The sequence below is a fragment of the Rhinatrema bivittatum genome, chromosome 7, assembly GCF_901001135.1.
Source record: "Rhinatrema bivittatum chromosome 7, aRhiBiv1.1, whole genome shotgun sequence".
In the NCBI taxonomy this organism is placed as follows: Eukaryota; Metazoa; Chordata; class Amphibia; order Gymnophiona; family Rhinatrematidae; genus Rhinatrema; species Rhinatrema bivittatum.
The window spans coordinates 141,201,861-141,227,817 of NC_042621.1; the positions used below are offsets into that span (position 1 = coordinate 141,201,861).

A 25,957-nucleotide genomic window follows, 5' to 3' on the forward strand; every position below is an offset into this window, starting at 1 on the left:
TTTAAAGTGAAGAAGATTTGTGTTCTAGTGAAAGTACAAGTCTCATCTATAAACTACTTGTTTAGCTTCTACATCCTATGAGTTTGCTCTGAAATTCAAATGCACTAGAGTTCACATGACCACACTTAAGGCCTGATTTACAAAGCTTTTTATCTCCAGACAAAATGGAGAAAAGCCTTAGTAAATCAAGCCCTTAGTGTGTTCTACCTGTATGTAGAAGAATATCTGATATATTTTTTAATCACTTTTCTTGTTTGCTTTTTCAGTGATAGTTCAAAGTGAGATACATAATAAATAGATAACCAGAGTCTAGCCTTTAGTGGGCAGCTTTATATGAAGGGTTTCAAATTTGAGTGTGTGACTACCGTTCTTTGCTAAATGACTAAGAGTTTTTTGCTTTGTAGAGTCAGAGCCTGAAAACTGGGCAGTCCTGGACCTTTTGACTGCCCATGGAGAGATTCTTGCGTATTAAGAATGCATTTTGCATTGCTGTTTGCATTCACTAGATGTATCCATCTCTCCAAGGCTGGAACATCCCTGAGCATCAGGTTGCCTGGGCACGTAAAGTTTGGTTCCTGGTACCTGTCTAGGTGGAAGCCCTGCCACTGAGCCTGGGCCTGGGTTTAGGAGAGAAGGGTAGGGGTGTGGGGGAGGCGGAGGCGGAGGTTGGAGGGCAAGAAGAAGCTTTGTGATTGGGGGCAGCTGAAGGGAGAAGCTGTGGAAGGGAGGGAAGAAACAGGGTTGGGGGAAGGGGGAAGGGAAAAGAATTTGAAGGAAGTGGAGATCAAAGAGTTTGAACCAGGAAAAAGCAATAAAAAGTCAAAATAAGTAACAAAAATATGAGCAAAACAAACACAAAAAAAATACAACCTGTTAATATTTGTGATTTGTCTTTTATGGTTTTTGTTTACATTTTGTTTTATACTGTGTTTACTTGCTTTGAACTTTTTTAGGAAAGGCAGGTAATTAAATAATAGTGATTTGTTAAAGAAAAAATATTCCCTTGGCTCCTAAAAATTCTTGGCAGACACCCAAGTTTTCTAAATATTTTTCCTTGTCTGTTTCGCCCTCTGTTATGTGTGTACACACAGCGTAGGCTCTTCATAGAAACAGCACATCCCCAAAGAGAAGGTTGCAGCTGATAGCTACTACTTAAACTGACAACTGTTAACAGGCTACTTAAGGTCTGTTAGCAAGAAAGGGGATTAGTCTAATGCTCAGAAGAAGTTTGTTCACAGGAGAGAAATAATATTTATTTGGATTCAGCTCGGATCTCCTCATTGGCAGCTGAAGGCAAGTTCCATTCAGGTACTGTAGGTATATCCCTGTCCCCAGAGAATTCACAACCTAAGGGGGTTACTTACTAAAAGGTTTTTTTTCCAATTTTGTGTCTATGGAAAAACCATGCGTAGTAGAAAGGGCCCTAAGTTTGTACCTGAGGCAATGGAGGGTGAAGGCATGTGCCTAATGTCACAAGAAGCGTCAGCAAGATTTGAATCCTGGCTTCCCTGGTTCTCAGCCTGCTCCTCTATCCACCAAGTGGCTACTCCACTACACACACAGTAATTACAGGGGTAATGTACTTTTATAGGTATTGCTATAACTAAAAGTACAGATCTAAAAATAATGTGCCGTTGGTGCAGAATGCAGATTGAAAGTGATAGCTCTCCATAATCCCTCACTTGGATGCCTGCAAATAAAAAACAAACAAACAAGTTGTAGGTGATCCTTTTTATGAGACTAGCATTCCATTAATGACTAGCTTTTTAAAGGTAAGCTTCCTTTTGCTGTTTACTTTGGTTTGCTCTCAAAAGCTAGTCACAGTTTAGTCTACAACTGAATCCTAGCCTACAACTTGTTTGACCTATGTGTATGGCCCCTCAGTAATCAAATGTCAGATTTGTTTGTGTAAATGTAAACTGCACATAAGTCTTGTTTTCATCTCCTTGGTTTCCCCTCCCTCCTAACTTATTTAATGTAGAACATATTTAATGCCCTTATTATCATGTTACCTTGTTACCAGGTTTCCCTATTACCATGTTTCCTTCTTACCATGCAGTCCATGGAATTTATTATTATGTGATGAAGTTACTTGTTTCATATGCGTTCCATGTAATTGTTGGGCCATTTTTTTAGGCGCTCTGTTTCCTTGTTCCCTGTAAACCGATGCGACGTGAAAACGGTTATCGGTATATAAAAACTATTAAATTAATAAATCCCATTGGCAGCTAGAACGTGAGATTTAAGAAGATTGCGCTATGCATTACAGCTCCCGTTCTAAGAAGCTCCTGCTTCCCATTCATCCATACCAGCAGGCAGAATATATATTTCCAATGTTCCCGTTGTCTTTTTAGTCAGAAATGCAGGCTAAGGTTTTTGGTATGTATGATCAGTCTAAAGAGTTATCTTCCAGATGAATGAATTCGGGCAGCACAGAGAACCGCACACGGGGACACCTGACGGTTAAGTTCTTCTCCTATTGCTGATACATAAATGTTTTTGGTTTTTTTTTTCCTTCCAGGGTTCATCCTCTGAGTCCCGCTGGAATCTGTCCCACTTCAGCACTGGAGGAGGGAGACTAGAATCTGCTGCAATTCTCCAAACCTTTGTGATGGCTTCCACTGAAAAACAGAGACACCTAAGCAAGCATCTGACCTTTCTCCTCCCGCTTCTTTCATAGGGCTTGGCCATCAGCGGCCCTCCAAACCTCAGGTTGTCTGCCCAGGAATCTCTGCTGCCTTCTTTCCCCCCAATCCTGCGAAAAACTGAAGTCCTCCGTATTTAAAACGAATTTCTTCTTCCCCAGCATGTCTGAAGGTTGGCCGCAGCAGCCTCCACCTCCACAGCAGCAGCAGTTGCCACAGCACCATGTGGGGACGGCAGTCCTGGGGGAGCACTCGGTGCCGTCAAATCCAGCTGAGAACCCCCTGGGTTGCGCGGTGTATGGCATTCTGCTCCAGCCAGACCCAAACCTGCAGCACCCGCCGGAGCAGCTGCACAAGTGCGGGGTCTGCGGACACGACCTCGCCCACCTGTCAAACCCGCAGGAGCATCAGTGTCTGCCAGGGCACGATCGCTCCTTCCAGTGCACTCAGTGCCTGAAGATTTTCCATCAGGCCACAGACTTGCTGGAGCACCAGTGTGTGCAGGTGGAGCAGAAGCCCTTTGTCTGCGGGGTCTGTAAAATGGGCTTCTCCTTGCTCACCTCACTAGCACAGCATCACAACGTCCATAATGGGGCTGCGATCAAGTGCTCAATTTGTGAGAAAACCTACAAGCAGCCCGAGGCAGAGCGCCCACCAGAGCCTGTCCCAGAAACCTCCGAGAAGCCCTATAGTTGTACCATCTGCCAGAAGACATTCAAGCATCTGTCGGAGTTGTCGCGCCACGAGCGCGTGCACACTGGCGAGAAGCCGTACAAGTGCGCGCTGTGTGACAAGAGCTTCAGCCAGTCCTCTCACCTTGTGCATCACAAGCGCACCCACAGCTCTGAGCGGCCTTACAAGTGCACGGTGTGCGAAAAATCCTTCAAGCACCGCTCGCATCTGGTGCGCCACATGTACGCGCACTCCGGCGAGCACCTTTTCAAGTGCAATGTCTGCGAGCTGCACTTCAAGGAGTCGGTGGATCTCCTGCACCACCAGTGCACCCCTGTCGGAGAGCGCCCCTTCCGCTGCGGGGAGTGCCAGAAGTCTTTCAAACGCCCCTCTGACCTGCGGCAGCATGAGCGCACCCACAGCGAGGAGCGCCCGTTCAAGTGCGACCTCTGCCAGATGAGCTTCAAGCAGCAGTACGCCCTGATGCGCCACCGCCGGACGCACAAGGTGGAGGAGCCATTCAAATGTAACCTGTGCGAGAAGGGCTTCGTGCAGCCCTCGCACCTGGCGCACCACCAGCATGTGCACGGCATCGAGAACCTTTTCAGGTGTAGCGTCTGCCAGAAGGGCTTCAACCAGTCCTCGGAGCTGCTGCGGCACAAGTGCCTGCAGAACACGGAGCGGCCCTTCAAGTGCACCGTCTGCAACAAGTCCTACAAGCGCCCGTCGGCCCTGCAGAAGCACCGGGCCTCGCACTGCGCCGAGAAGCCCCTCAGGTGCACGCTGTGCGAGCGCCGCTTCTTCTCCTCCTCGGAGTTCGTGCAGCATCGCTGCGACCCCGTGCGGGAGAAGCCCCTGAACTGCGTGGACTGCGAGAAGCGCTTCAAGTACGCCTCGGACCTGCAGCGGCACCGGCGGGTTCACACGGGCGAGAAGCCCTACAAGTGCCCCTCGTGCGAGAAGGCCTTCAAGCAGCGGGAGCACCTGAACAAGCACAACAGCGTGCACACGCGGGAGCAGCAGTACAAGTGCATGTGGTGCGGAGAGCGTTTCCTGGACCTGGCCCTGCTGCAGGAGCACAGTGTGCAGCATACTGCAGAGGGAGCCTACCAGGTGGCAGCCTGCCTACCATAAACCTTTTTTAGTGGCTTCCAGCTGGCCTGCAGACATCTGCCCAAGCTCTTGGTTCTTCCCTTGTGCAAAACTCATGCCTGTAGCAGGAGAAAAGTGTCTGGCCTAATAGCTGTCCGCAGCAGGGATGTTACTGTGGTCACCTTGTCATCCCACTTGTTTTGATCTTCCTTCTGCTGGTCACCAAATGTACAATGTTTGAATCATTTCACAGGAGGAGGTAGATTAAAACCCAAGTAACACAGCTTAACCCATAGATTTAAACCTGAGTGTAGTGATCTCAGTTTGGAGATGTTGTGGCCTAGGCTGGAGTTCTGTGCTGGACAGTGGGCCGTTTTGGCATCTCTCTGATCCACATATGACCAAATCAGTCTGGCTCTCCCTCTGTTTGGAAATGGATTTGGGACTTGTTCCCTTGCCCCTGAAAGTAGTCAGTAGGGGAAATAGACATCAGTTGTCAGGACGCTTCTGTATACTGATAAAACAGCCAGATTCATTATTGTTGAAGCTGAATATCAACACTATAATTTTTATAAAGTAGCCTGCTAGCAAAATGTATGTCTGCCATGGGCCGTTCAGTGTAAATTGGCTACGGAAGCCCAAGAAATGGTTTTAGTTTAATAATTCCCCTTCCCCCCCCCTCCCCCCTCCCATCATAGGGATAATGTGCTAAGTTTCCATATCAGAACTATCTCGGAGGAAGGATAAGCACTTACTTGACCATTTGGGGAGTTTGACACAGAAATCACAAGCAGCGCGTGTGGGGGTTACTTTTAAAGGTATTGGATGTGGTGGCATACACCCCTACCTGATATTTGGCCTCCTGAGGCATTAGCAGATCTTGCTGAATGCTGAGCTGGTCCACTATATGGAAAGAATATGCATTCCCATTTTTGAACACCAAAAGCCGTATTTGAGAAGAGGTACTCCATTTAAGAAAATGCTGCGCAGCACATCCACTTTACTTTACTGTATCTTTCTGCTTTGAGCGATCTGTGGGGTTAGGATGTGTGAGCATCGACAGACATAATCCATAAGATTGTATTGATTGGAAGACAATTTGGATTCATGTAGTTTAGCAGTATAACGTGACTTTTTGTCTTTTATTTTTTATTTTTTTAATACAAGAGGGAGAGATGTGGACTACTAGGTAAAAACCATCTGCTTATGTCCAGAGTATATATTGGTGATTATAGCAATCCTGGCTGAAGTAGACAGGCACTTTTCTTGATTGTACATCTAACATGTAAGATATTTTTGCTGTCTCAGCTGTAGAATAGCAATTCCTCTCAGGTCAAGACAGTGGGCATTATGAGGATCTCTAATGGAAAAGCAAAGTTTTTATTTAGTTAAGTCTGTAATGGAGACTTGAAGGTCCCTTCTGAACTTTATCCTCCCACCACATCTCAGTAGCGAAGAGGTTTCAGGCAATGTTTTGTCCTCATTCAGAGCCCCTGTGACATTAGGTGGGTTTTTTTTTTTTTAAAAATTTCCATATTGTACAGCAAGTTTTGTTCCCGTGAGTCTTTTCATTTTGAATAGATAAAATTGGGAGGCAATATTAGCTATGCAAAAGTCGGTGCACTGTTTCTCCTTAGGTTGCTTGGCCGATTTAGTCTCTCAGATGATCATCAGTGGAATCTCCTTTAAGTTTATTGGGACCCAGGGTTTGCTGCCCAGCATTTGTTTTAAATCAATAGTGGTGGCTAGTGAAGGCCTTTTACCACCATCTTCTCCGAAGGCTTCACTTTAGTGGACTGGTTCATCATTGGGAATACCTAGGGCTGCTTTTCTTGAGAGCGAAGGACAGGAGTTCTGTTATCAGCCAGATCTTGGAACCATGAGGTTACTAGACATGATCTTTATTTGAATGATGATGTTCATAATAGGCTCTCCTTGTTGGATCTCCATCTTTTCTTGTCTGCTCTCGTGGCAGACAAGAGAGGATCCATTCTTCTAAGGGCATTGTTTAATTTCAGCATCAAGTGGAAAGCTTTTAATACATGCTGCCCTAGTGCTTTTAGTTTTTTAATAATGTAAAAACAAATGCTCAAGCTAATAGGAACTTCCTACCACTTCCTATTATTTTGCCCAAGTACTGGGAGAGGGGGGGAAAGGACCACCCTAGAATGACTTTCAGGCAAGGTCCTGTGTGCTGAAGAGGATGGAGCTCTTCAGCCAAGCTTTACCACGTCTCTGTCCACTTTGCACTCTGCCTTTCAAAAAATGTCTGTATTCATTTAAAGTGTCTTGTTCTAATTTCATTTTGTCTGGAATTTATAAAAGAAATATATTCCTATGGAAATGTGACAGTTTGCATTGAAAAAAAGAAATTCCTAACACCACCTTTTGAGTACCATGTATGCATGGCCACCTTTGGCGTAAACAGCAAACACGGAACATGGGCTACACTTGTGCAGTCTTTATTGTGGGACAGGTGGACTTAGGAGCATAAATTCACTAATATCGGGACAAGGCTGAGAGTAGCAGCCGTTGCTAGTCACTTGTTTCTGGCTTAAGAAAGAAGATATCAGAACTACAACAGTTTTTGGTTTTTTTTGTTTTGCTGGAATAGATCGATCAATGGTGCAGCAATAAGTTGATTTTTTTTTTCTCCAAAATTCTATGCCTTAAAACACCTTTTTATTTATATGATTGCATTTTAAGCACAAATAGTATCATTTTCCTTTTCCAGGAGTGAATTTTTAAAAAAATAGAAACATTCTTTGCTTTCATACTTTTTCCAAATAAGGTTTAACCTGTCTTTTGACTGAATCAATATTCATCAGGACCTGAAAGATGCTTTGGTGAACAGAAAAATTATAGCATCAAAGTGTATAAAAAGTACATATTGAAAGGATCTTATTTACTGTTAGCATAGGGAGAGTGCAAGAGATTATGTAATAACCATCTATATCAGGGTAGGCAGCTCCAGTCCTGAATTATCACAACCAGGTCTGGTTTTCAGGATATCCAGAATGAATATACATGAGGTATAGGGATGTTCATTCGTTTCATCCGTTTCATCCGCTTCCTATACAAGCATGTAATATGAAACATATGAAATGAATGTACATCTAATAGACATGTAATGGGAAACGTATGAAACAAATTAAACGAATGAAACGAATATATTTGCAATCACTCCCTTCATTATATACAAACATCTCATGCCTATTCATTGAGGATATTCTAAAAACCAACCCCCTGATCTATACTTTTGAAGAGGCTGTTAAAGACATGACAGTTTCTTGTATTATCCCCAAATTCAAGGCTGAATGTGACCAGACCTTTGTGCCTTTATCCTCAGTTATGCAGTGCATTTTGCATTTAAGGCCTAGTTACTAAGCTCCTTTCCCATAGATGCAGAATGGGGAAACAACCTGAGTAAATAAGGTCCTTAAGCTGTTATCAGATATGTTTGTGATGGAAGCATTAGAGATACTGTTGCAGGATATCCCATGTTGTTGCAGCGCCATGAGAAAATGATTAGAGGCTTGGCATGCAAGGCATGGCAGGCTACTGCTAGGGATGCCACTGTTATGCCGCAGCTCCTCTCAATTGCTGTATACAAGTGTAAGCCATTGCCCCCTCCTCCTCCATCCCACCTCTTTTATACATTTGCAACTTTTTAAAATGTATCTTATTTTTAAATCCCTGGATTCTGCCTAGAGGTTTATCAGAACAGGAGAAATAGTTACATAGGATAGCCCCGAGATCAGCAGACAGCATAGCAGTGATCCAAAGGGCTGTGGGATCAGCTTTACTGCCTCCTAGCTCACAAGCGGATTTCAGCTGGCAAGGGCCAGTTACTTTGAATGTACAGAGCTGTACCATGCAGGCAGGGCGTGGCTGTGTTTTGTAATTTCAGGATGTCATACTGGAGAAGGTGCCTGCCCGTGTGCTTCCCTTCCCACGCATGGAATCCACCATGGCTGCCAAACTTTTGAGGGAAGATAGATGATTTGCAGTTGGGCAGTATAGCAGCTGCTAGGATTAGCTTCAACCTGTACAAGTGGAAGTTGATCAAGCAGGAAAAGCTTTCAGGCGACTCTTGGAGGGGCTAGCAATGTTTTAAGCAGAGTGCCCAAAACTTGCAACATCTGTTTTAGAGATGTTGGGGTACCAGGGAAGGGAGGGTGGTGAGCCCCTAATAGAAAGCTGTCAGGAGGTGGAGTGTCGTGCCCCCCCCCCCCCCCCCCCCCAGTGCACTGCAACCTATCAACCTGACCTCTTTCCCTGTCACCACCACTAATGCCGTCATGCTGCTGCTCCAGTGAATCTTTCTGCTGCCATTGGGAACATTTTGAAGGCTAACACATTGACATTTCTGCCTGTGCTAATCATGTGATACACAAAATTAGGACAGTTTTTGTTGGCACATGATTTTTGAAAATGCAGAACCAGCATAGGGATTCAGTAGCGCGTAGCGTGTTGGCAGGAATGTTGTGGGCTGCCTGTTCTGCACCTCATGTTCCTTCCCATGGTTTGTTGCTGCACATCAGGTGTCAATGGATGCTGGTGCAGACAGATACTAAAATAAAAGCAAAGTTTATTATTAAATTGTGCTCTTTGGGTCTTCCTCTCTCTTTTTTCCAGGGTAAAAAGTAAGTGGGGGAGAGGGGTGTCATTGGAGCAGAGACATTTTAACATAGTTATGTAGAACATGACAGCAGGAAAAGACTAGTTAGCCTAGTTTTTCTCATCCAAGCTGCAAAGATAATTTTGAATTCCTAGCGTGTAGCAGATGGACTCAGGACCAATGGGTATAATGTACTCCTGATAGCAGTTGGGAGACGGAGTCAGATTTCAAACTGATGTCAGCCTACATATACCTGTGCAGGAAGCACTGCTCTTCAGTATTTCTCCGTCTCCTTAGCAGTTTGGTACTCTATAAAGACGCCTTCACAGCGTTAGAAAATCTCCTGCGATGATACCTAAGGGTCCCTCCCCTAGTTGAGAATTCCTGAGGTGATTTCCGAGATCCCTCTGAGGCAAGCCTCAGTCTGGTAGCTAGTTCCCAGCGTGGACTTAGCCCCAGAATGGCTGAGAGGCAGCAGGTGCAACACCGAGCGTGGCGGTGAAGGTATTTCCCTCTCCCCCCGCAGCCGGAGACCGCCCGGCACGAGACCGGGAAGTGCCGAGACAAGTTAAGGTAGAAAACTTTCTTGAAGTCTCCGGTCTCTGAGGCTCGGTTGAGCAGCCCTGTCCGGGCTAGACCCCGATCCGGTGTGAGGGTCCTCACACGTGGAGACATTCTGGGGGAGGGTAGGGGTCGCCATCTTGCCCACATGGTTGTCTGCGCCATTTCCCCCCCTTGATCGCCGTATTGTCCGCACAACTGAGCCGTGCGCATAGCGGCGAGCCAGGCGCACAAATGACTTGTGTGCACAGCGGCACGCGCATCCCCGCTAAGCGCACAGTGGCCTGCATGCACATCTGCATCCTGTGAGCACATCGTCTGCGCACCTGGAGCACACAACTAAGTCTCCCGGTGCGCGCACCTATGCGTACAGACGAGTTTTGAGCCACTCCACGCGCACAAATCATTGCATCGGCGGCCAAGAAAGCCAAGGGACAAGCCCTCTGCCCAGCCTGCCACCTGCGAGCTGCGCAACCTGAAGTGACCTCTGCCCTATGCCTGTAGTGTGAAGAGACTCGGGGGGAACCGAAGCAAGGTCTCTCTCAGCCAGTACAGGAATCCGGCTCCACCAATGATAGTACCACAGACCTCTGTATCCCTGACTTGGCCCCTCCTCAGATGGGCACCTCTGGGAACTCCACTGGATTCAATATGAACCCAGGGACCTTTTCCTGGGTGGAATTCTTCAAAGGGCTGCAAACCTTTGTCCAGGTGCAATCGGTACCGCCTGCGGCACAGCCACAGTCTCCATCAGAAGAGCAAGGCCTCCCCCCTAGGAGACATAGACACCTCAGGGGAAGAGCCTGACTCCCTAGAGGAATGGGAAATCCCTCCAGGGATGGAACCATACCGAACCATGATGCGGTTTTTCTCCAAAGACGAGTTACCAGACCTTGTGTCTCTGAGCCTGAAGACTGGCCATTCCTGGCACAGGTACCACAGCAGAGCCAAAGACGAACCCAGTTTTGGTCGGTCTCCGTCATGCTATTTCCCAATGCTGCAGGCTGTATGACAACTGATTGACCTAGAATGGAATGCCCCGGAGGCCACCTTCAAAGGAGGACAGGCCCTAGGAGCCCTATACCCCCTGGAACCCACGGCCAAAGAACGCCTAGGGTTCCCGAAAGTGGACGCCATGGTCTGCGCTATCTCAAAGCGCACTATCATCCCAGTCGAAGGAGGAGCTGCACTCAAGGATGCCCAGGACAGACGTCAGGAATCCATCCTTAAACAGTCATTTGATGTCACAGCAATGACCCAGCAGATCACTTCCTGCTGCACCATGGTGACATGTGCCTGCTTGCTCTTCTCTAGGGACATAACCACTTCCGCCGAAACATTAGAACCAGCAATATCTTTCCTCACGGATGCGACCTCAGACCTGGTGCGCACCTCAGCCAGGGACGTCCCATCCATAGTGGAAGTCAGAAGGCAACTATGGCTCCGAAATTGATCAGCCGAAGCGACCTCCAAGATGACTCACAAGAATGCCCTTTAAAGGATCCCTCCTGTTCGGAAGCGAACTGGAGAAGTTAGCCAACAAATGGGGTGAATCCCCAGTACCTCGGTTACCGGAGGACAGGAACAAAAGAAACCAGCGTTGTTCTCCCTGAAGAACCAAAGGCAAAGAGCCCAGCGTTGTAGACCGTACAAAAACACATACCAAGCACCTCGCCCCGCAGGCAGGGCCCAGTCCTTTCGGAACAGACACAACAAGAGGGGAGCTGCCTCAGGTACAGGCCCCGGCTGCACACTTCAATGAGAATCAACAGACCCATCCACAGGAAGAAGCCATAGGGTGCAGACTTTCCCTTTTCTACCAAAGATGGGTTGAGATAACGTCAGACAAGTGGGTCCTAACCATCATTCGAGAGGGATACTATCTGGACTTCCACAGCATCCCTCCAGACAAATTTGTGAGACCTCTGTGCCACGCCCTCTCCAAGAGGACGGCAGTGGAAACCACACCAGCAATACTACTCAGCCTAAAGGCAATAACCTCGGTGCCCACGCACCAACAAAATACTGGTCACTATTCCATCTATTTTATTGTCCCCAAGAAGGAGGGAACATTCCGGCCCATCCTGGATCTCAAGACCATCGGTCACTTTTTGAGAGTACTGCACTTCCGCATGGAAACCCTACCCTCTGTCATAAGAGCAATACAACCGGGAGAATTCCTGACTTCACTGGATCTATCTGAAGCTTATCTCCACATCCCGGTCCACCATGACCATCAGCACTTCCTACACTTTGCGATACTGGACCATCATTACCAGTTTCAGGTGCTACCCTTTGGACTAGCTACTGCTCCACGGATGTTCAAAATCATGGTGGTAGTGGCGACACTGAGGAAAGAAGAAATCCTCGTACATCTGTATCTGGACAATTGGCTGATCAGGGCAAAATCTCCAGAGGAAAGTTACTAGGCGACCACCAGAGTCAAGAATCTATTGCAGAATCTAGGGTGGGTCATGAACACAGCCAAGAGCTGCCTGCAGCCCTCCCAATCGCTAGAATACCTGGGAGTCCGGTTCGAAACCAAACAAGACAGGGTTATTCTTCCCCCTACAAGGAGAAGGAAACTGATGGACCAATTGTGAAAACTGTTGAACTATGCTGTCCCCAAGGTATGGGACTACCTCCAAGTTCTCGGTCTCATGACATCAACCCTAGAAGTTGTTCCATGGACAAAGGCCCACATGCACCCACTACAAAGTTCCCTACTCTCACGATGGAACCCGATGTTCCAGAACTACTCCATTCGCCTCCAGCTACCGGCAGAGGTTCGGACCCAGCTCCAATGGTGGCTACAGGAAGACTATCTGAGCAAGGGAGTAAGACTGTCCCCACCGATCTGGATCTTGCTCACCAAGGATGCGAGTCTGCGAGTGTGGGGAGCCCACTGCCAGGAACTGACGGCCCAGGGGCAATGGGACAAGGAAGAGTCGGGATAGAACATAAACCGACTGGAAGCCTGAGCAGTCAAACTAGCCTGCCTACAATTCAGTCACAGACTCCGGGGCGAATCTGTCAGGCATGTCGGACAACGCCACAACAGTTGGCTACATCAACCGCCAGGGAGGAACCAGAAGCCAACAGGTGTCCCTGGAAATAGACCCCCTAATGGCATGGGCAGAAGCAAACCTGCAAGGGATCTCAGCCGCCCACATCGTGGGAAAAGACAACATCATTGTGGACTACCTCAGCAGAGAGAGTCTAGACCCAGGGGAATGGATGCTGTCGACCACAGCCTTCTTGTTGATAGTAAACCGTTGGGGAACCCCAGCCATGGATCTCCTGGCAACCCGGTCCAATGCCCAAGTTTCCAAGTTCTTCAGCCACAGATGAAAACCGCATTCCCAGGGAATCGACACCCTCGTCCAGACCTGGCCACAGGAAGACCTGCTGTATGCCTTTCCCCCATGGCCAGTACTGGGCAGGAAATATCAATACGCCACTGCTTCAGCGATTATAACTATAGTCAACAAATCATGAGATACTACTCGATCGCTGGAATGAAATGCTTTTATCAATGTTTGTTAATTTTAGGTTTGAAAATTTTTTTTTTTGAAATTTAGAGAGGATTTTTTGACACCTACTCTGTGGAGTGTTGTATGTGGGTTGAATTTATATTTATATAAATTTTATGTTAAAATTATAATGGAATTGGAGGAAAGTTTCATATAAACTAGTTGGTGTCTCCGCACCACTGTTTTGTGGTGTTATAATCATTAACTGTCCTCCTCCTCCTGTGGATTTTTTAAGTTTTTTATATTAAGATTACTTCACCTCTGTAAACCTGAAAATCTTCCGTAATGTGAGCATCAAACTATTTTTGTGTGCACTACGGCACATAATTTTAAAGATTGTAAGATCTCTACCATAAACTATAAGGAGTAAAGTTCAGACTTCCCCATTAGATGTTGGTGTGTGCTGTCCAATTTTCGACGGTGGTCCCGACACGAACGATCCGTGTTTCAGACGTATTGTCTTTCCTCAGGGATGTAAGATGCTGCTGTACAACCAACTTTCAAAGAATCTGGATAACTCCATTAGAAAAATTCCTCTGATGATCTAGTGTGGATGCCTCTTGATGGAGTCGCTCTGACTCCATCTCCGGAAGAGATGGAGTCAGAGCGTGAAGAGATGGAGTCAGAGCGTGAAGAGATGGAGTCAGAGGTGAAGTAATCTTAATATAAAAAACTTAAAAAATCCACAGGAGGAGGAGGACAGTTAATGATTATAACACCACAAAACAGTGGTGTGGAGACACCAACTAGTTTATATGAAACTTTCCTCCAATTCCATTATAATTTTAACATAAAATTTATATAAATATAAATTCAACCCACATACAACACTCCACAGAGTAGGTGTCAAAAAATCCTCTCTAAATTTCAAAAAAAATTTTTTTCAAACCTAAAATTAACAAACATTGATAAAAGCATTTCATTCCAGTACTGGGCGGGATCATCCGCACGATAGAACACCACAGGGGGCTAATACTTCTATTGGCCCGGACTGGCCAAGAAGGCCATGGTACGCGGACATGTGAAGACTTCTTGCGGGGAACCCTCTGTGCCTACCTCCACACAGGGACCTTCTCCGGCAAGGACCGATCCTCCACGAAGGCCCAACTCTATTCTCTCTTATGATCTGGCCATTGAGAGGACACGCCTGAATATGAGCGGATACTCTAAGGCAGTGATTGACACCTTACTCTGAGCATGCAAGTTCTCCATGTCTCTAACTTACGAATATGGAGAATATTCGAAGCCTGGTGTGAGGACCGCGAGATCCTTCCACGGACAGTTAAAATCCCCATGATCCTGGAATTTCTGCAAGGTTCAGGTAGCTGCGCTGGACTGCTTCAGAGCCAGAGTGGACAGCATTAGTCTATCAACTCATCCAGATGTTTCCCGCTTCCTGAGAGGGGTCAAACATCCAACCACCATTAAAGTGGCTAGTACCCCTATGGAATCTCAATCTAGTACTAGACTTCCTCACGGGAGCTTCCTTCAGACCTACTCGCGGTCTGTCACTGCAGCTACTGACCTTGCCGACTACATTCCTAGTGGCAATATGTTCAGCCCGTTGCACCTCCGAGCTTCAAGCCCTATCCTGTCGAGAACCATTCCTCAGGTTCACCCTGGGATCCATACACCTATGCACAGTCCCCTCCTTTCTTCTGAAGGTGGTTTCTCAATTTCATCTAAACCAAACCATATCGCTACCATTTCCAGACGAACATAAGGACTCGGAAGACTTATGCCATCTTTGTCACCTAAACGTCGGCAGACACCTAGTCCAATACCTTGAAAGATCGGAATCCGTTCGAAAGACAGACCACCTATTCGTCCTTCACAGCGGGAAGAAACAAGGGGCAGCGGCCTCACGGGCAACCATAGCCCGCTGGATCAAAGAAGTAATCAAGGTGGCCTACGTAGAGCAGGGAAACCTCCACCTCTACAAGTTAAGGCGCATTCTACAAGGGCCCAGGCAGTGTCCTGGGCAGAAACCAAGATGCTGTCACCCGCCGAGATCTGTCTGGCGGCGACGTGGTCCTTCATACATACCTTCTCGAGGTTCTACCACCTGGATGTTCAAGCCCGGGAGGACACATCCTTTGCAAGGGCAGTACTAAGTGGGCCTCGGGCATCCTCCCATCTAGTTCGGGAGTAGCTTTTGTACATCCCATTGGTCCTGAGTCCATCTGCTACACGCTAGGAAATGGAGAAATTACTTTCCTGATAATTTTGTTTTCCTTAGTGTAGACAGATGGACTCAGCATCCCGCCCACGGCTGCCCCAAAATCTGGAAACCTCGGGTGACAAGCTCCGAGAACAAGACAAACACGGGTAAGCCAGGTATTACCCCTAGTTCAAGACACCCATAGTTGCCCGGTGTCTGCGTTATCCGGTTGAGTGCACTGGTGGTCTCCAATTGGAAATCAGTTGAACCAGTCCTAGTTAATCAAGTTAGCAAAACACACATATATCCACAATTGCTTTTTGAGGAGAATACTGAAGAGCTATGCTTCCTGCACGGGTATATGCAAGCTGACATCCATTTGAAATCTGACTCCATCTCCCAACTGCTATCAGGAGTACACTATACCCATTGGTCCTGAGTCCATCTGTCTACACTAAGGAAAACGAAATGATCAGGTAAGTAATTTCTCCATTTGAATCTATTACAATTTATAACTTGTCACAATTAATTTTAGGCAGAGAACCGTACTGACATACATAAAATCAAAATCAGCGTACAATTTTAAATAAATGATACCAGCATCTTATATCCATTCCTTACCTGCTGAACTAATTGTGCAGAACAAGATGCCTAGGCAGAAAGCTCTTTAAATGTCATCTTGTATAAATGAATTTTCAGGGCCTTTTGGAAGGATTTCTCACACTCAATTGTCTGAATCTGCTCTGGTAATAGAGAATCAGACCCACAGCTGACCGTCTGGCCTTAGTTATTTATTTATTTATTGGCTTTTATATACCTATAGCCGTTTGCACATCGTATCGGTTCACAAGAAACATTGCGCCAGATGTGCTAGCTTTATGTAAGTATTTTCCTTTAAAGCTCAATGATTGAGAAGGCACATACATGCGAAGGACTGAATCCCCATGGGGTTATCTTATGTATTAAGAAGGCTAACTTGTATTGAATCCTCCATTTGATGGCCAACCAATGTAATGAAGGTCATACTGGAGTTATAGCATTCCGCATTCACATACCCATTAAAATACATGCTGCAGTGTTCTGCTCTAATTGAAGTGGGCCAGCATACAAAGAGTTACAGAAGCCCAGTTCTACCGAAATCAAAGCCTATAGGACAGTGCAGAGATCCTGTAACTCTAACAATGGGTGAAATCTTAATCATTTATTTTTCTATACCGATATTCGATTCAAACTATCACACCAGTTTACACAGAACAGGATGTCTCAAAGGCAGGCCTTTGAGTGTCACGATACAGTATAACAGATTAACCAAGTAAATATAATGAAACTTGTTTTACATAATCGCTATACTAACAGTACTTATGTTCTGAATTTAACTTACTATGTACAATGGCGGGGAGGGAACTGGCAGTGCCAAGGGAGGGTATGCAATTTTCAAGTTGCAATCATATGCAACTTGAAAAAAGATTTAACCACTGCTTTAATCTCTGGCACTAATGATAGGCTAGTATCAATGACCACCCCCAAACTATGCAATTGGCTAACTTGGATGCTGTGATTATCAAAGTGAAAAGATGATGGAATATTGTGCAATGGAAATCTACTTAAGATAATTTCAGTTTTTGCAATATTTAACAGTAGTTTGAGGGAACCAGTGGTTAACACATTGCAAACATCAGGATACAAATGCAAGTGTCAGGACAAGAGAATGAATATGGGACAAAGAACTGTATATCAGTATAAACTCAGTAGCTTTCAGTGAAACAGGAAAAAACCTTGCAAATAGGGACAAGATAAATGTAGAGTTGCTCTGTGATATACCAATTGCCACAGCATTCCAAGTTGAGCAGACATTTTCCAGTCTGCTTTGTTGGACCTGTTAGGAAAAAGCAAACGAGCTAAAGGCAATGTCAGATATACTATATCTAATGCTTTCATATGTGCTTGAAGGTATCCTGATCAAGAGTATCAAAAGTAGCAGAGACATCCAAAATAACTGAAATGTACTTAACATTGCTGTCAAAACCCTTGATAATGGTGATGAAACTGGACAGAAAGAGAATCTCTGTCTGTGTAGCTTTCTGAAACCAAACTGAAATCCATCAATGATTGCATGTTTCTCTACACAATCAGATAACTTGAGCGTGAACCACGGTTTCAGCTATTTTTGCTAAATAAGGCAAAGAGAATATTGGCCAAAAGTTAGCCAAGATGAGGGAAGCTACAGTTGGCTTTTTGAGAAGCTTGTTTAAGCACATTAGGAAGAGAAGCAGATGCGGATTGTTGGGAATTGATTCACTGACATTGTCTCAAAAGTTTTATTAATGCAGTAGGGCAAGGGCTCAGAGGATCGAAGGGATGGGTTCATCATAGTTAAAATATGGACAACCTCTTTCGATGTAAGCTCAGAGGACTTGCAAACGGATTCAGATTGAGTATCAGCTATAAAAGTGATAAGAGAACCGGAGACAAAAATTACATCAAATTTTAGTTGCAAAGCAGGCCACAAATTCATTATAGTGGGCAAGGGTGGCAGCATCACCTGTTCTTAAATTAGCTAACTTTAAAAATTAAAGACTTTAGCTCATGAAATAATTTAGCCGAGTTATTCCTTACAGAATAAATGCTGTGAGAACAATTCTCTCTCTTAGAGCTGTGAATCAGCCCGATAGGCCGCAAGTTTCTGGTAATAGGCTGCTTTTGTAGCTAAAGATGTGTCCTGCTGCCGCAGCGTTACAACGATTGCGTCATTAACCTCCAAGCGGCTGTATACCATGGTGCAAATTTATGACACTTGATCTGAAAGACTTTTTTTTAAAGGTACAATCCTGTCCAGTAGGGTCAAGTTAGTAGAATGCCAGGGTCTGACAGCTGCTTCTATATCACTTTTTGAAAGCTCAGACAGACAAGGAATCAGTAGTCTTAAATACATCAGCATCAATATGATCATGCTTAATAATATGATGGTTCAGACCAGTTTTCAAATACTTTACAGACTTAAACGAACAAATGTCCAATCAAAGGACCTTTTGATGTTTAATCTGGACAGAATCTTGAATAGAATAACGGGTTCAGAAAGATCAAATTGTGTGTGTCTGTATTTAGGTAGGGGGGTGTTAACTTAATACCCAGCTGCACTCGCCCCTTAACCAAGCCAGTTGTTTTCTTCCTCACTGGTTGTCTACCATCATGGGTAGGTGAGAGCATACAAAATCCCATTCTTAATCCAACAGTCTGTGCCTCCCACCCCACAACTGTCTTACCACCAGGCTTTGTAATAATCCAAGCAGCTACCAAAAGCAGTGAGCTGTTGTCCAAATATTTGCATCCTAGATTGCTGGTGCCTGGAGGCACCCAGCCACCACCAACCTACTAGCATCAACTTGGCTGGTTTAAATGGTAACATGGTAGATGATTGCAGAAAAATAGCAACTGACCCATCCACTCTACCCAGTTATTGCAGTCCACACTGCCAAGGATATATCCCAGCTGCCTGTAGCATGATTACCTGTGGGATATTGCTCCTTAGTCAAGAAAGTTAGCTGGGTAGCTGATCATACAAGATCTCTTATTTAGTTCACACCCAGTAACTTTCCCTTCCCAAGTACTGCAATAATCCAATCACTCACTAAAATTAATATGGCTCTTTCCTATATGCCTGTCCTCCTAGGTCCATGTAACCTTTCCTGTCAGCACCCTAGCACCACCAACCCAGTTAAATTGAGAAGCACACAGCCTGCCTGAGGGACTCGGCTATGTGAGTGCCTGCATTTCCACTAGGACCTTTAGTTATATTTGCAGCTTGCCAGACAGACCCAACTGCTAATCTACCATTGCACCCTGCAAGAGGAGTGCTTGTGTTTCTAGTAGGAAAAACTAGTTGTTACTGCATTTCTGGGATGCTGGAGCCTGGTGTACCAGCCCAGCTATCCTGTGGTCTGCTGCATTACTAAGCTGTGCTTTCTTTGTTCATTCCTTTCTCCTCATCACCTTGCTGCACTGTACCTTGTCCACAACCTGCTGGCAGTGACCCAACTGGTTTCTGAGGAGTTGTAGCCTGCTGGTACTAAACAGTCTACCCCATGAATTGCTTTGTTACTAGTAGGTTGGGTTCCTTTATCCACTCCTCATTTTCTCCTAACCATGATGGACAATATCCAGCCACCACCAACTTGGTAGTAGAGACCTGGTTGATTTCTGGAACATTGTAGACTGCTGGTACCAACCCAGCTACCTCTGGCATCGTAGTGAAAAATCAAATTGAAGTTTTATAAATGGGCACAAAGTTATGCTACTGGAGATGATCAGCATTGCTGAGAGAGCTTGGCAATGCTCAAAATGCAGCTTGGAGTTTAGTGCTTGGCAGTGCTTAAAAGTATATCATTGGAGGCTTGCCAGGACGAGTTGCAAGCACACACTGTTTCAGTAGAGCTGCTAGTTCTCATCTGTGTAAAGTTTCTTGTCCCTCATTCTGACTTCTGTTTTCTGATTTTTTTTTTCTTATCCTCTGTCTGACTCACTCATTTTCACTCTATTTGACACTTCTCCCTCACTCTTACTCTGATTTAGTTCTATTTTATTGCATGCTTTACCACCCCAACCTCAGAGTGAGTTTCAAACTCGTATCCGTAAAAGACTGGAAATAAAGCAACAGCAAGAGATACAGCCATAATTATTTATTTATTTATTTGTTTGTTTGTTTGTTTGTTTATTTATTTAAAGTTTTTCTATACCGGCATTCGCAATAGATATCGCATCATGTCGGTTTACAATTAACAAGTAGATAGGTAACAAAAAAAGGTAAAAACTAACATTTATCTTAATAATAATAATAATAGTTGTAGTAATAATAATAATAAAACATTAAACAAGAGAAGGTTAAGGTATGCAGTTACAATAAAACAAGGGAGTAATACAACTTGGAGCATAGAAAAGAAAGCTGGGGATTAAATAGAGAGAACGTAAATGCCAGTCATTGTGCTTAAAGCATTAATGAATTGTCCTTGTGAGGTAGGGATATTAATTATGCGGTAGGGATATTAATTACCATGAATAAGGCAATGTCTGGGCGCCTAGTTAATAATGGAATAGATTCAGTTTAGTTCAGGAAAGGCTTTCATGAATAGCCACGTTTTGAGTCTTTTCCTGAATGTGGGCAGGCAGGGTTCCTGTCGCAAATCTGGTGGGATGGAGTTCCACAATGTTGGTCCTGCAGTGGAGAAAGCCCTGTCTCTGGTGGTTATGTGCCTCATGGATTTGGAGTGTGGTACTTGTAGTGTTTCTCTATAGGACTCTCTGATTGGTCTGTTGGATGTAAATTTTTTGAGAGGAATTTGAAAGTTGAGCTGAGAGTGTTGCTGTATAGCTTTGAAAATAGTGGTTATGGACTTATATATGATTCTGTAGTGAATTGGCAGCCAGTGCTGTTGGCAGCTAATACTGTCTCCTACTCCCACTCTTTCTGTCTGCCTCGTGCTAACTTTCTCTGATTCCACGATCACCCACTCTTGTTTTCTCTGTGTCACTCTCTGACTCTTGTTCTTTCTGGCATTTTCTAACTCAAACTCTTGCATTCAATCTCTCTGACTCTTGGACATGCATATTAACTCTCACTCTTGTTCTCTGATAACTTTTCTCATTCTGACTTTTTCTGGTTCCAACTCTTGCTTTCTCTGACTGTCCCTCTGATTCAGATTTAAGGAACTTTACTGGCATGACAAATTTCACATGTTGCCAAGGTGATATGAGGTAAAAGGAAAGAATGACAGTGCATAAGCTCTAATGATGTTCAGTGAATCAGTATAGTCTGTGGACAATGGTTCTGGCTTGCTGGCAGGATACTACACCATATTTTGCTGCTCTAGATGCTGTTTCTCTAAAGATTACATAGCTTTTGCTGATTATTCTTTAATGGGAAGCCTTTTTCCTGATGGTTTTGGGCAATATGTGCCTCTTGTATCTTTGTATTTGCAACAAGAGAACAGATATTTGTTCTGTGCAGAGTCTAATTTCTTGGAGTTTCCATTTTGATTTTTGTCTGCAGGTGTCGGTTTCCAGTTTGTGGTAACTAATTTTCTCTTTGTTGAGGGTTTCTCTGTGTTCTGCCTGTTGACCAAGGTGAGGGGTTTCTGCTAATGTGTAGTTTCTGTGAAGGGATCTAGAGCAGTTTGCACTTCTCAGTACATAAGACTTGCCATACTGGGTCAGACCAAGAGTCCATCAAGCCCAGCATCCTGTTTCCAACAGTGGCCAATCCAGGCCATAAGAACCTGGCAAGTACCCAAACATTAAATAGAGCCCAAGCTACTATTTCTTATTAATAGCAGTTTATGGACTTCTCTAGAAACTTATCCAAACTTTTTATAAACCCAGTTACATTAACTGCCATAACCACATTCTCTGGCAATGAATTCCAGAGCTTAATTATGCATCGAGTGAGAGAGTCTTCTCTGTTTTGCTTTAAATGAGCTACTTGCTAACTTTATGGAGTACCCCCTAGTCCTTTTATTGTCTGAGAGAGTAAATAACGAATTTATATTTACCTGTTCAAGTTCTTTCATGATTTTGTAGATCTCTATCATATCCTTCAGCCATCTCTTCTGCAAGCTGAAAAGACCTAAGCTCTTTAGCCTTTCCTCATAGGGGAGCTGTTCCATCCCCTTTATCATTTTGGTCAGCCTTCTCTGTACTTTCTCCAGTGCAACTATATCTTTTTTGAGATGCGGTGACCAGAATTGCACACAGCATTCAAGATGCTGTCTCACCATGGAGTGATACAGAGCATTATGACATCCACTATTTTATTCGCCATTCCCTTCCTAATAATTCCTAACATTCTATTTGCTTTTTTTTTTTTTTTTTTATCACCACACCACACTAAGCCAACTATTTAAATGTATTATCCAGTATGACACCTAGATCTCTTTCCTGGGTGGAAACTCCTGTTATGGAGCCTAACATCATGTAACTATAGCAAGGGTTATTTTTCCCTATATGCATCACCTTGTCCACATTTAATTTCATCTGCCATTTAGATGTCCAATCTTCCAGTCTCGCAAGGACCTCCTGCAATTTATCACAATCCGCTTGAGATTTAATTACTCTGCATAATTTTGTGACATCCACAAATTTGATCACCTCATTTGTTGTACCCCTTTCCAATAGATGATATATTGGTATTTACACTGAAGCAAAATTTGAACACAACTTCCCAAGGTGTGACCAATCTAAATGAGCCTTGAACTGATGATCTGTGGCCAGAGACATCTGAAATCTGGTGATGCCACAGGCAGTTTTTCTGGACCGTCTGAGGTTGCAGGCAAATTAATCTTTGCATTTGTATCCCACCTTATTCGTCACACAGAACCAACCAAAGTGACTTCCGCTGTATTAAAAATTATATATAACTTGCAAAATTAAATACATTAAAGATACAGTTCATAAAAATACATTAAAACAGATAATAAACAATTCTTAATAAAAATCAAAACAAACAATAAACCCTGACACCCAACCCAGTGTCACTTCCTACTCTTACAAAGTGGATTCTCAGCTGAGTTACAAAATCTAAATATAAGAAAACGTGATCATAACAAAATTTAAAGATATCTAAAACATAAATACCATCAGCAGAATCCCTAAATCCACAACACAGCCCAATTTGCAATACTACCTATCAAAAGTACAAATGGGAGAGAGGAGCAACAATTATAGCAAATTATTTAAACTATCTTTGTAGTGTGCTGTGGTGGTCTAAAAAGCAATTAGAATGTTAGGAAGAAGGGAATGGTGAATAACATGGAAAATGTCTTAGTACCTCTGTATCGCTCCATGGTGAGACCACATCTTGAGTACTGTTGCAATTCTGGTCTCCGTATCTCAAAAAAGATGTAGTTGCACTGGAAAAGATTCAGAGAAGGGCAACCAAAATGATAAAAGGGATGGAATGGATCCCCTATGAGGAAAGACTAAAGAGGTTAGGTCTGTTCAGCTTGGAGAAGAGATGGCTGAGGGGGGATATGACAGAGGTCTACAACATCATGAGAGGACTAGAATGGGTAAATGTGAATTGGTTATTTACTCTTTCAGATAATACAAGGACTAGGGGGCACTTCATGAAGTTAGCAAGTAGCACATTTAAAACAAACCAAGGTAAATTATTTTTTACTCAATGCACAATTAAGCTCTGGAATTCACTGCCAGAGGATGTGTTTAAAGCAATTATCATAGCTGGGTTTTTAAAAAGGTTTGGACAAGTTCCTGGAGGAGAAGTCCATAGACTGCTATTAATCAAATTGACTTGGGAAATAACCACAACTTATTACTGGCATTAGTAACACTGGATTTATTTACTGTTTGGGTATTTGTTAGGTACTTGTATCCTGGATTGGCCACTGTTGGAAAAAGGATGCTGGGCTTGATGGACCCTTGGTCTGACCTAGTATAGCAACATCTTATGGTCTTAAAAATATGCCAAAAATTAGGTGGTTTTTACTGTAAATAGACACAAGTGATAAAGCTGCCAAGTAGTGCAGTACAACTTGGCAGTTATGACCAAGGCCTTGGTTTTTCTGTGGCAGTAAAAGGATGGATTCTGTAGCAAGGGCAAGGGAATTTGACATTCTGGAGCCCTTCTCGTTCCTTGCTTTTTTTTTTTTTTTGCCCTGCTTAACTTTCTAGTTCAACTAGAAACATGATGAGACTTCATTTGCAACTACCTTGGATGGTGGTTTAGCCCTGTTTTTGATCATAGCCCATGTAGCCCAGGCTGTCCAGGCACTATAACGTCAATCACTGTCTAGGTGCCACATATCACAGCAACCTCAAAAACATAGTACACAGGTAATTTGTCTGACCAGCAGATGTTACTGTTGCATGATGATTGGAAAGCTGTCACCACCGGGACATCTCTTGCAACATTACCGTGCCTTGAGGAGCAGAAACTAAGCATGGGAATGCATCCCAGATCACTTGCATGGCAATATATAATGTTATCATTGAGCTGATCCCCTAAGGTGATTTAGATGCACAATTGCATACAGATTTTTAATGGTTTATGTATATATATATATAGCCTATCTAGTCTACCCATCCACACCAGCCACTATAATATTACAGATGTTTGTCTGTATAATTTGTTCTTTTTTTCAAAGTTAGCTTTACTTTTGTATAGGTTCTTGCTTCTAAAGGTTCCTGTTTCCTCTCTTACCAGCCTCTTCCTTGATCTACCATCTTCTTTATTTTCCCTTATTCCCTACTGTCTCTTGTCTCGTCATTGCTTTCCATGGGAGAAAGGGAGATGGGTTGGCAGGGGCTGAGGGAGGAAGGGGCAGTTCTGAAAGAGGCTAGCAGAAGGGAGGTCCTGCAGAGACAGTGGTGAGGTAAGAGTCTGGCCGGTAAAGGGAGGGGAGAATTGGAAGGCAGTAGCAACAGCTGAAGTTGAGTTATAGAAAATATGACTTAGGCCAGCAGCAGGTGTGTAGGCTTCTGGCCATTTTGGTATGATTCCATAGCAAGAAGCAAATTTGATGGCAATTACAGCTGCAACTCAGTTGCCGTAATTATTATGCACACAGATCAATTGGAGATACTATATGCAATAATTTAATACTCTCACATTCTCTAATATCTAAATTGAAAATACATTGGTTCTAGGGTTGTGCCTTCATTTCAATCCAAATGGAAAAATGCAACAAATGAATCAATGTTGGGTTTGAATTAACTGAATGAGTGTGATCCCCTGAAAAATCCAAATCCTTTTTTGTTCAGTCCCATTAAAGTCTATGGGGGAAGCAAGTAAATCATTTTTTGTACTCCAAGCCAGACAAAGTATAGCAGGAAAGGAATGGGACCCATCAAGTTTCAGCACTTTTTCACCTAGTCTCTCCCAGCTCGCAGCTGACTTTGTCATTTGAGGGTGAACATGAAACTAAATGGTACTTTGAGCATGAGCAGTAACCAATTTGTTCTCAGTTGTTCCTCTGTTGAATTTCAAAGTTCTAAAATTTCTTGCTTCAAAATTTAGAAGTGAAAGAAAAGATTAGACAGAGAAAGCAAACTGCTGTTAGATTCACTCACTGACACTGTGCCGAGTTGTGGTTTTAGGTGCTACTTCGTAGCAGGACAAAGTCTGTAGTCTCTGTGAGGGAGTTACAGTGTGCATCATCACTACTGGAGCTGATACTGTGCCAGTGGCTACAGGAAAGAGAGAGGCGGTTTGCCTGTTTCTTGCAGCCTAAGGAGCGTTTCTGCATGGCAATGACTTTGAGGCAGCATTCTGCTTTCTCTCTCTCAAAGTGTCAGTGTGAAAGTGTACAAAAGGGACTGACTGGTCTACTGTCCTTGTCTACACTAAGGTATATAAACGCTGTAACACTAAAAGCCCATACCCACTAGTAATTTGTTTTAGGGGTGGGAAGAAGTACAAACTTTGTTTCGTTTTTTTTTTTTTGAGGGGGGGGGGGGGGGAGGAATTCCCTTTCAAATTTTGTTTAATGTTTATTTCATTTAATGTTTAAAAAAATCCCACAATAAACATTAAAAAAAAAAAAAAAAAGAGAAAGTGGGCCTCCCAAGGCTTCCTGTCCCCACCACTAATCCCTCCCACCAGAAAAAAGGGCGGGGCCAGGATTCTCCTCAGCCCCTACTTACCCAGTCCAAGAGGACTCAGCAA

The 25,957-nt window shown here is 44.1% G+C and overlaps 1 protein-coding gene across 5 annotated transcripts in view; it reads left to right on the forward strand.

The window, feature by feature from the left end:
* The window catches only part of ZNF319 (zinc finger protein 319), a 29,513-nt gene extending 20,497 nt beyond the window's left edge, over positions 1–9,016 (forward strand). For all 5 annotated transcript variants that reach the window (XM_029609271.1, XM_029609270.1, XM_029609268.1 and 2 more), the window contains exon 3: positions 2,522–9,016. In XM_029609271.1, coding sequence (XP_029465131.1) covers positions 2,808–4,451 — 1,644 coding nt within the window. In that variant the 5' untranslated portion in view covers positions 2,522–2,807 and the 3' untranslated portion in view covers positions 4,452–9,016. The remainder of the gene's footprint in view (positions 1–2,521) is intronic.
* The last annotated feature ends 16,941 nt before the right edge of the window (positions 9,017–25,957 follow it).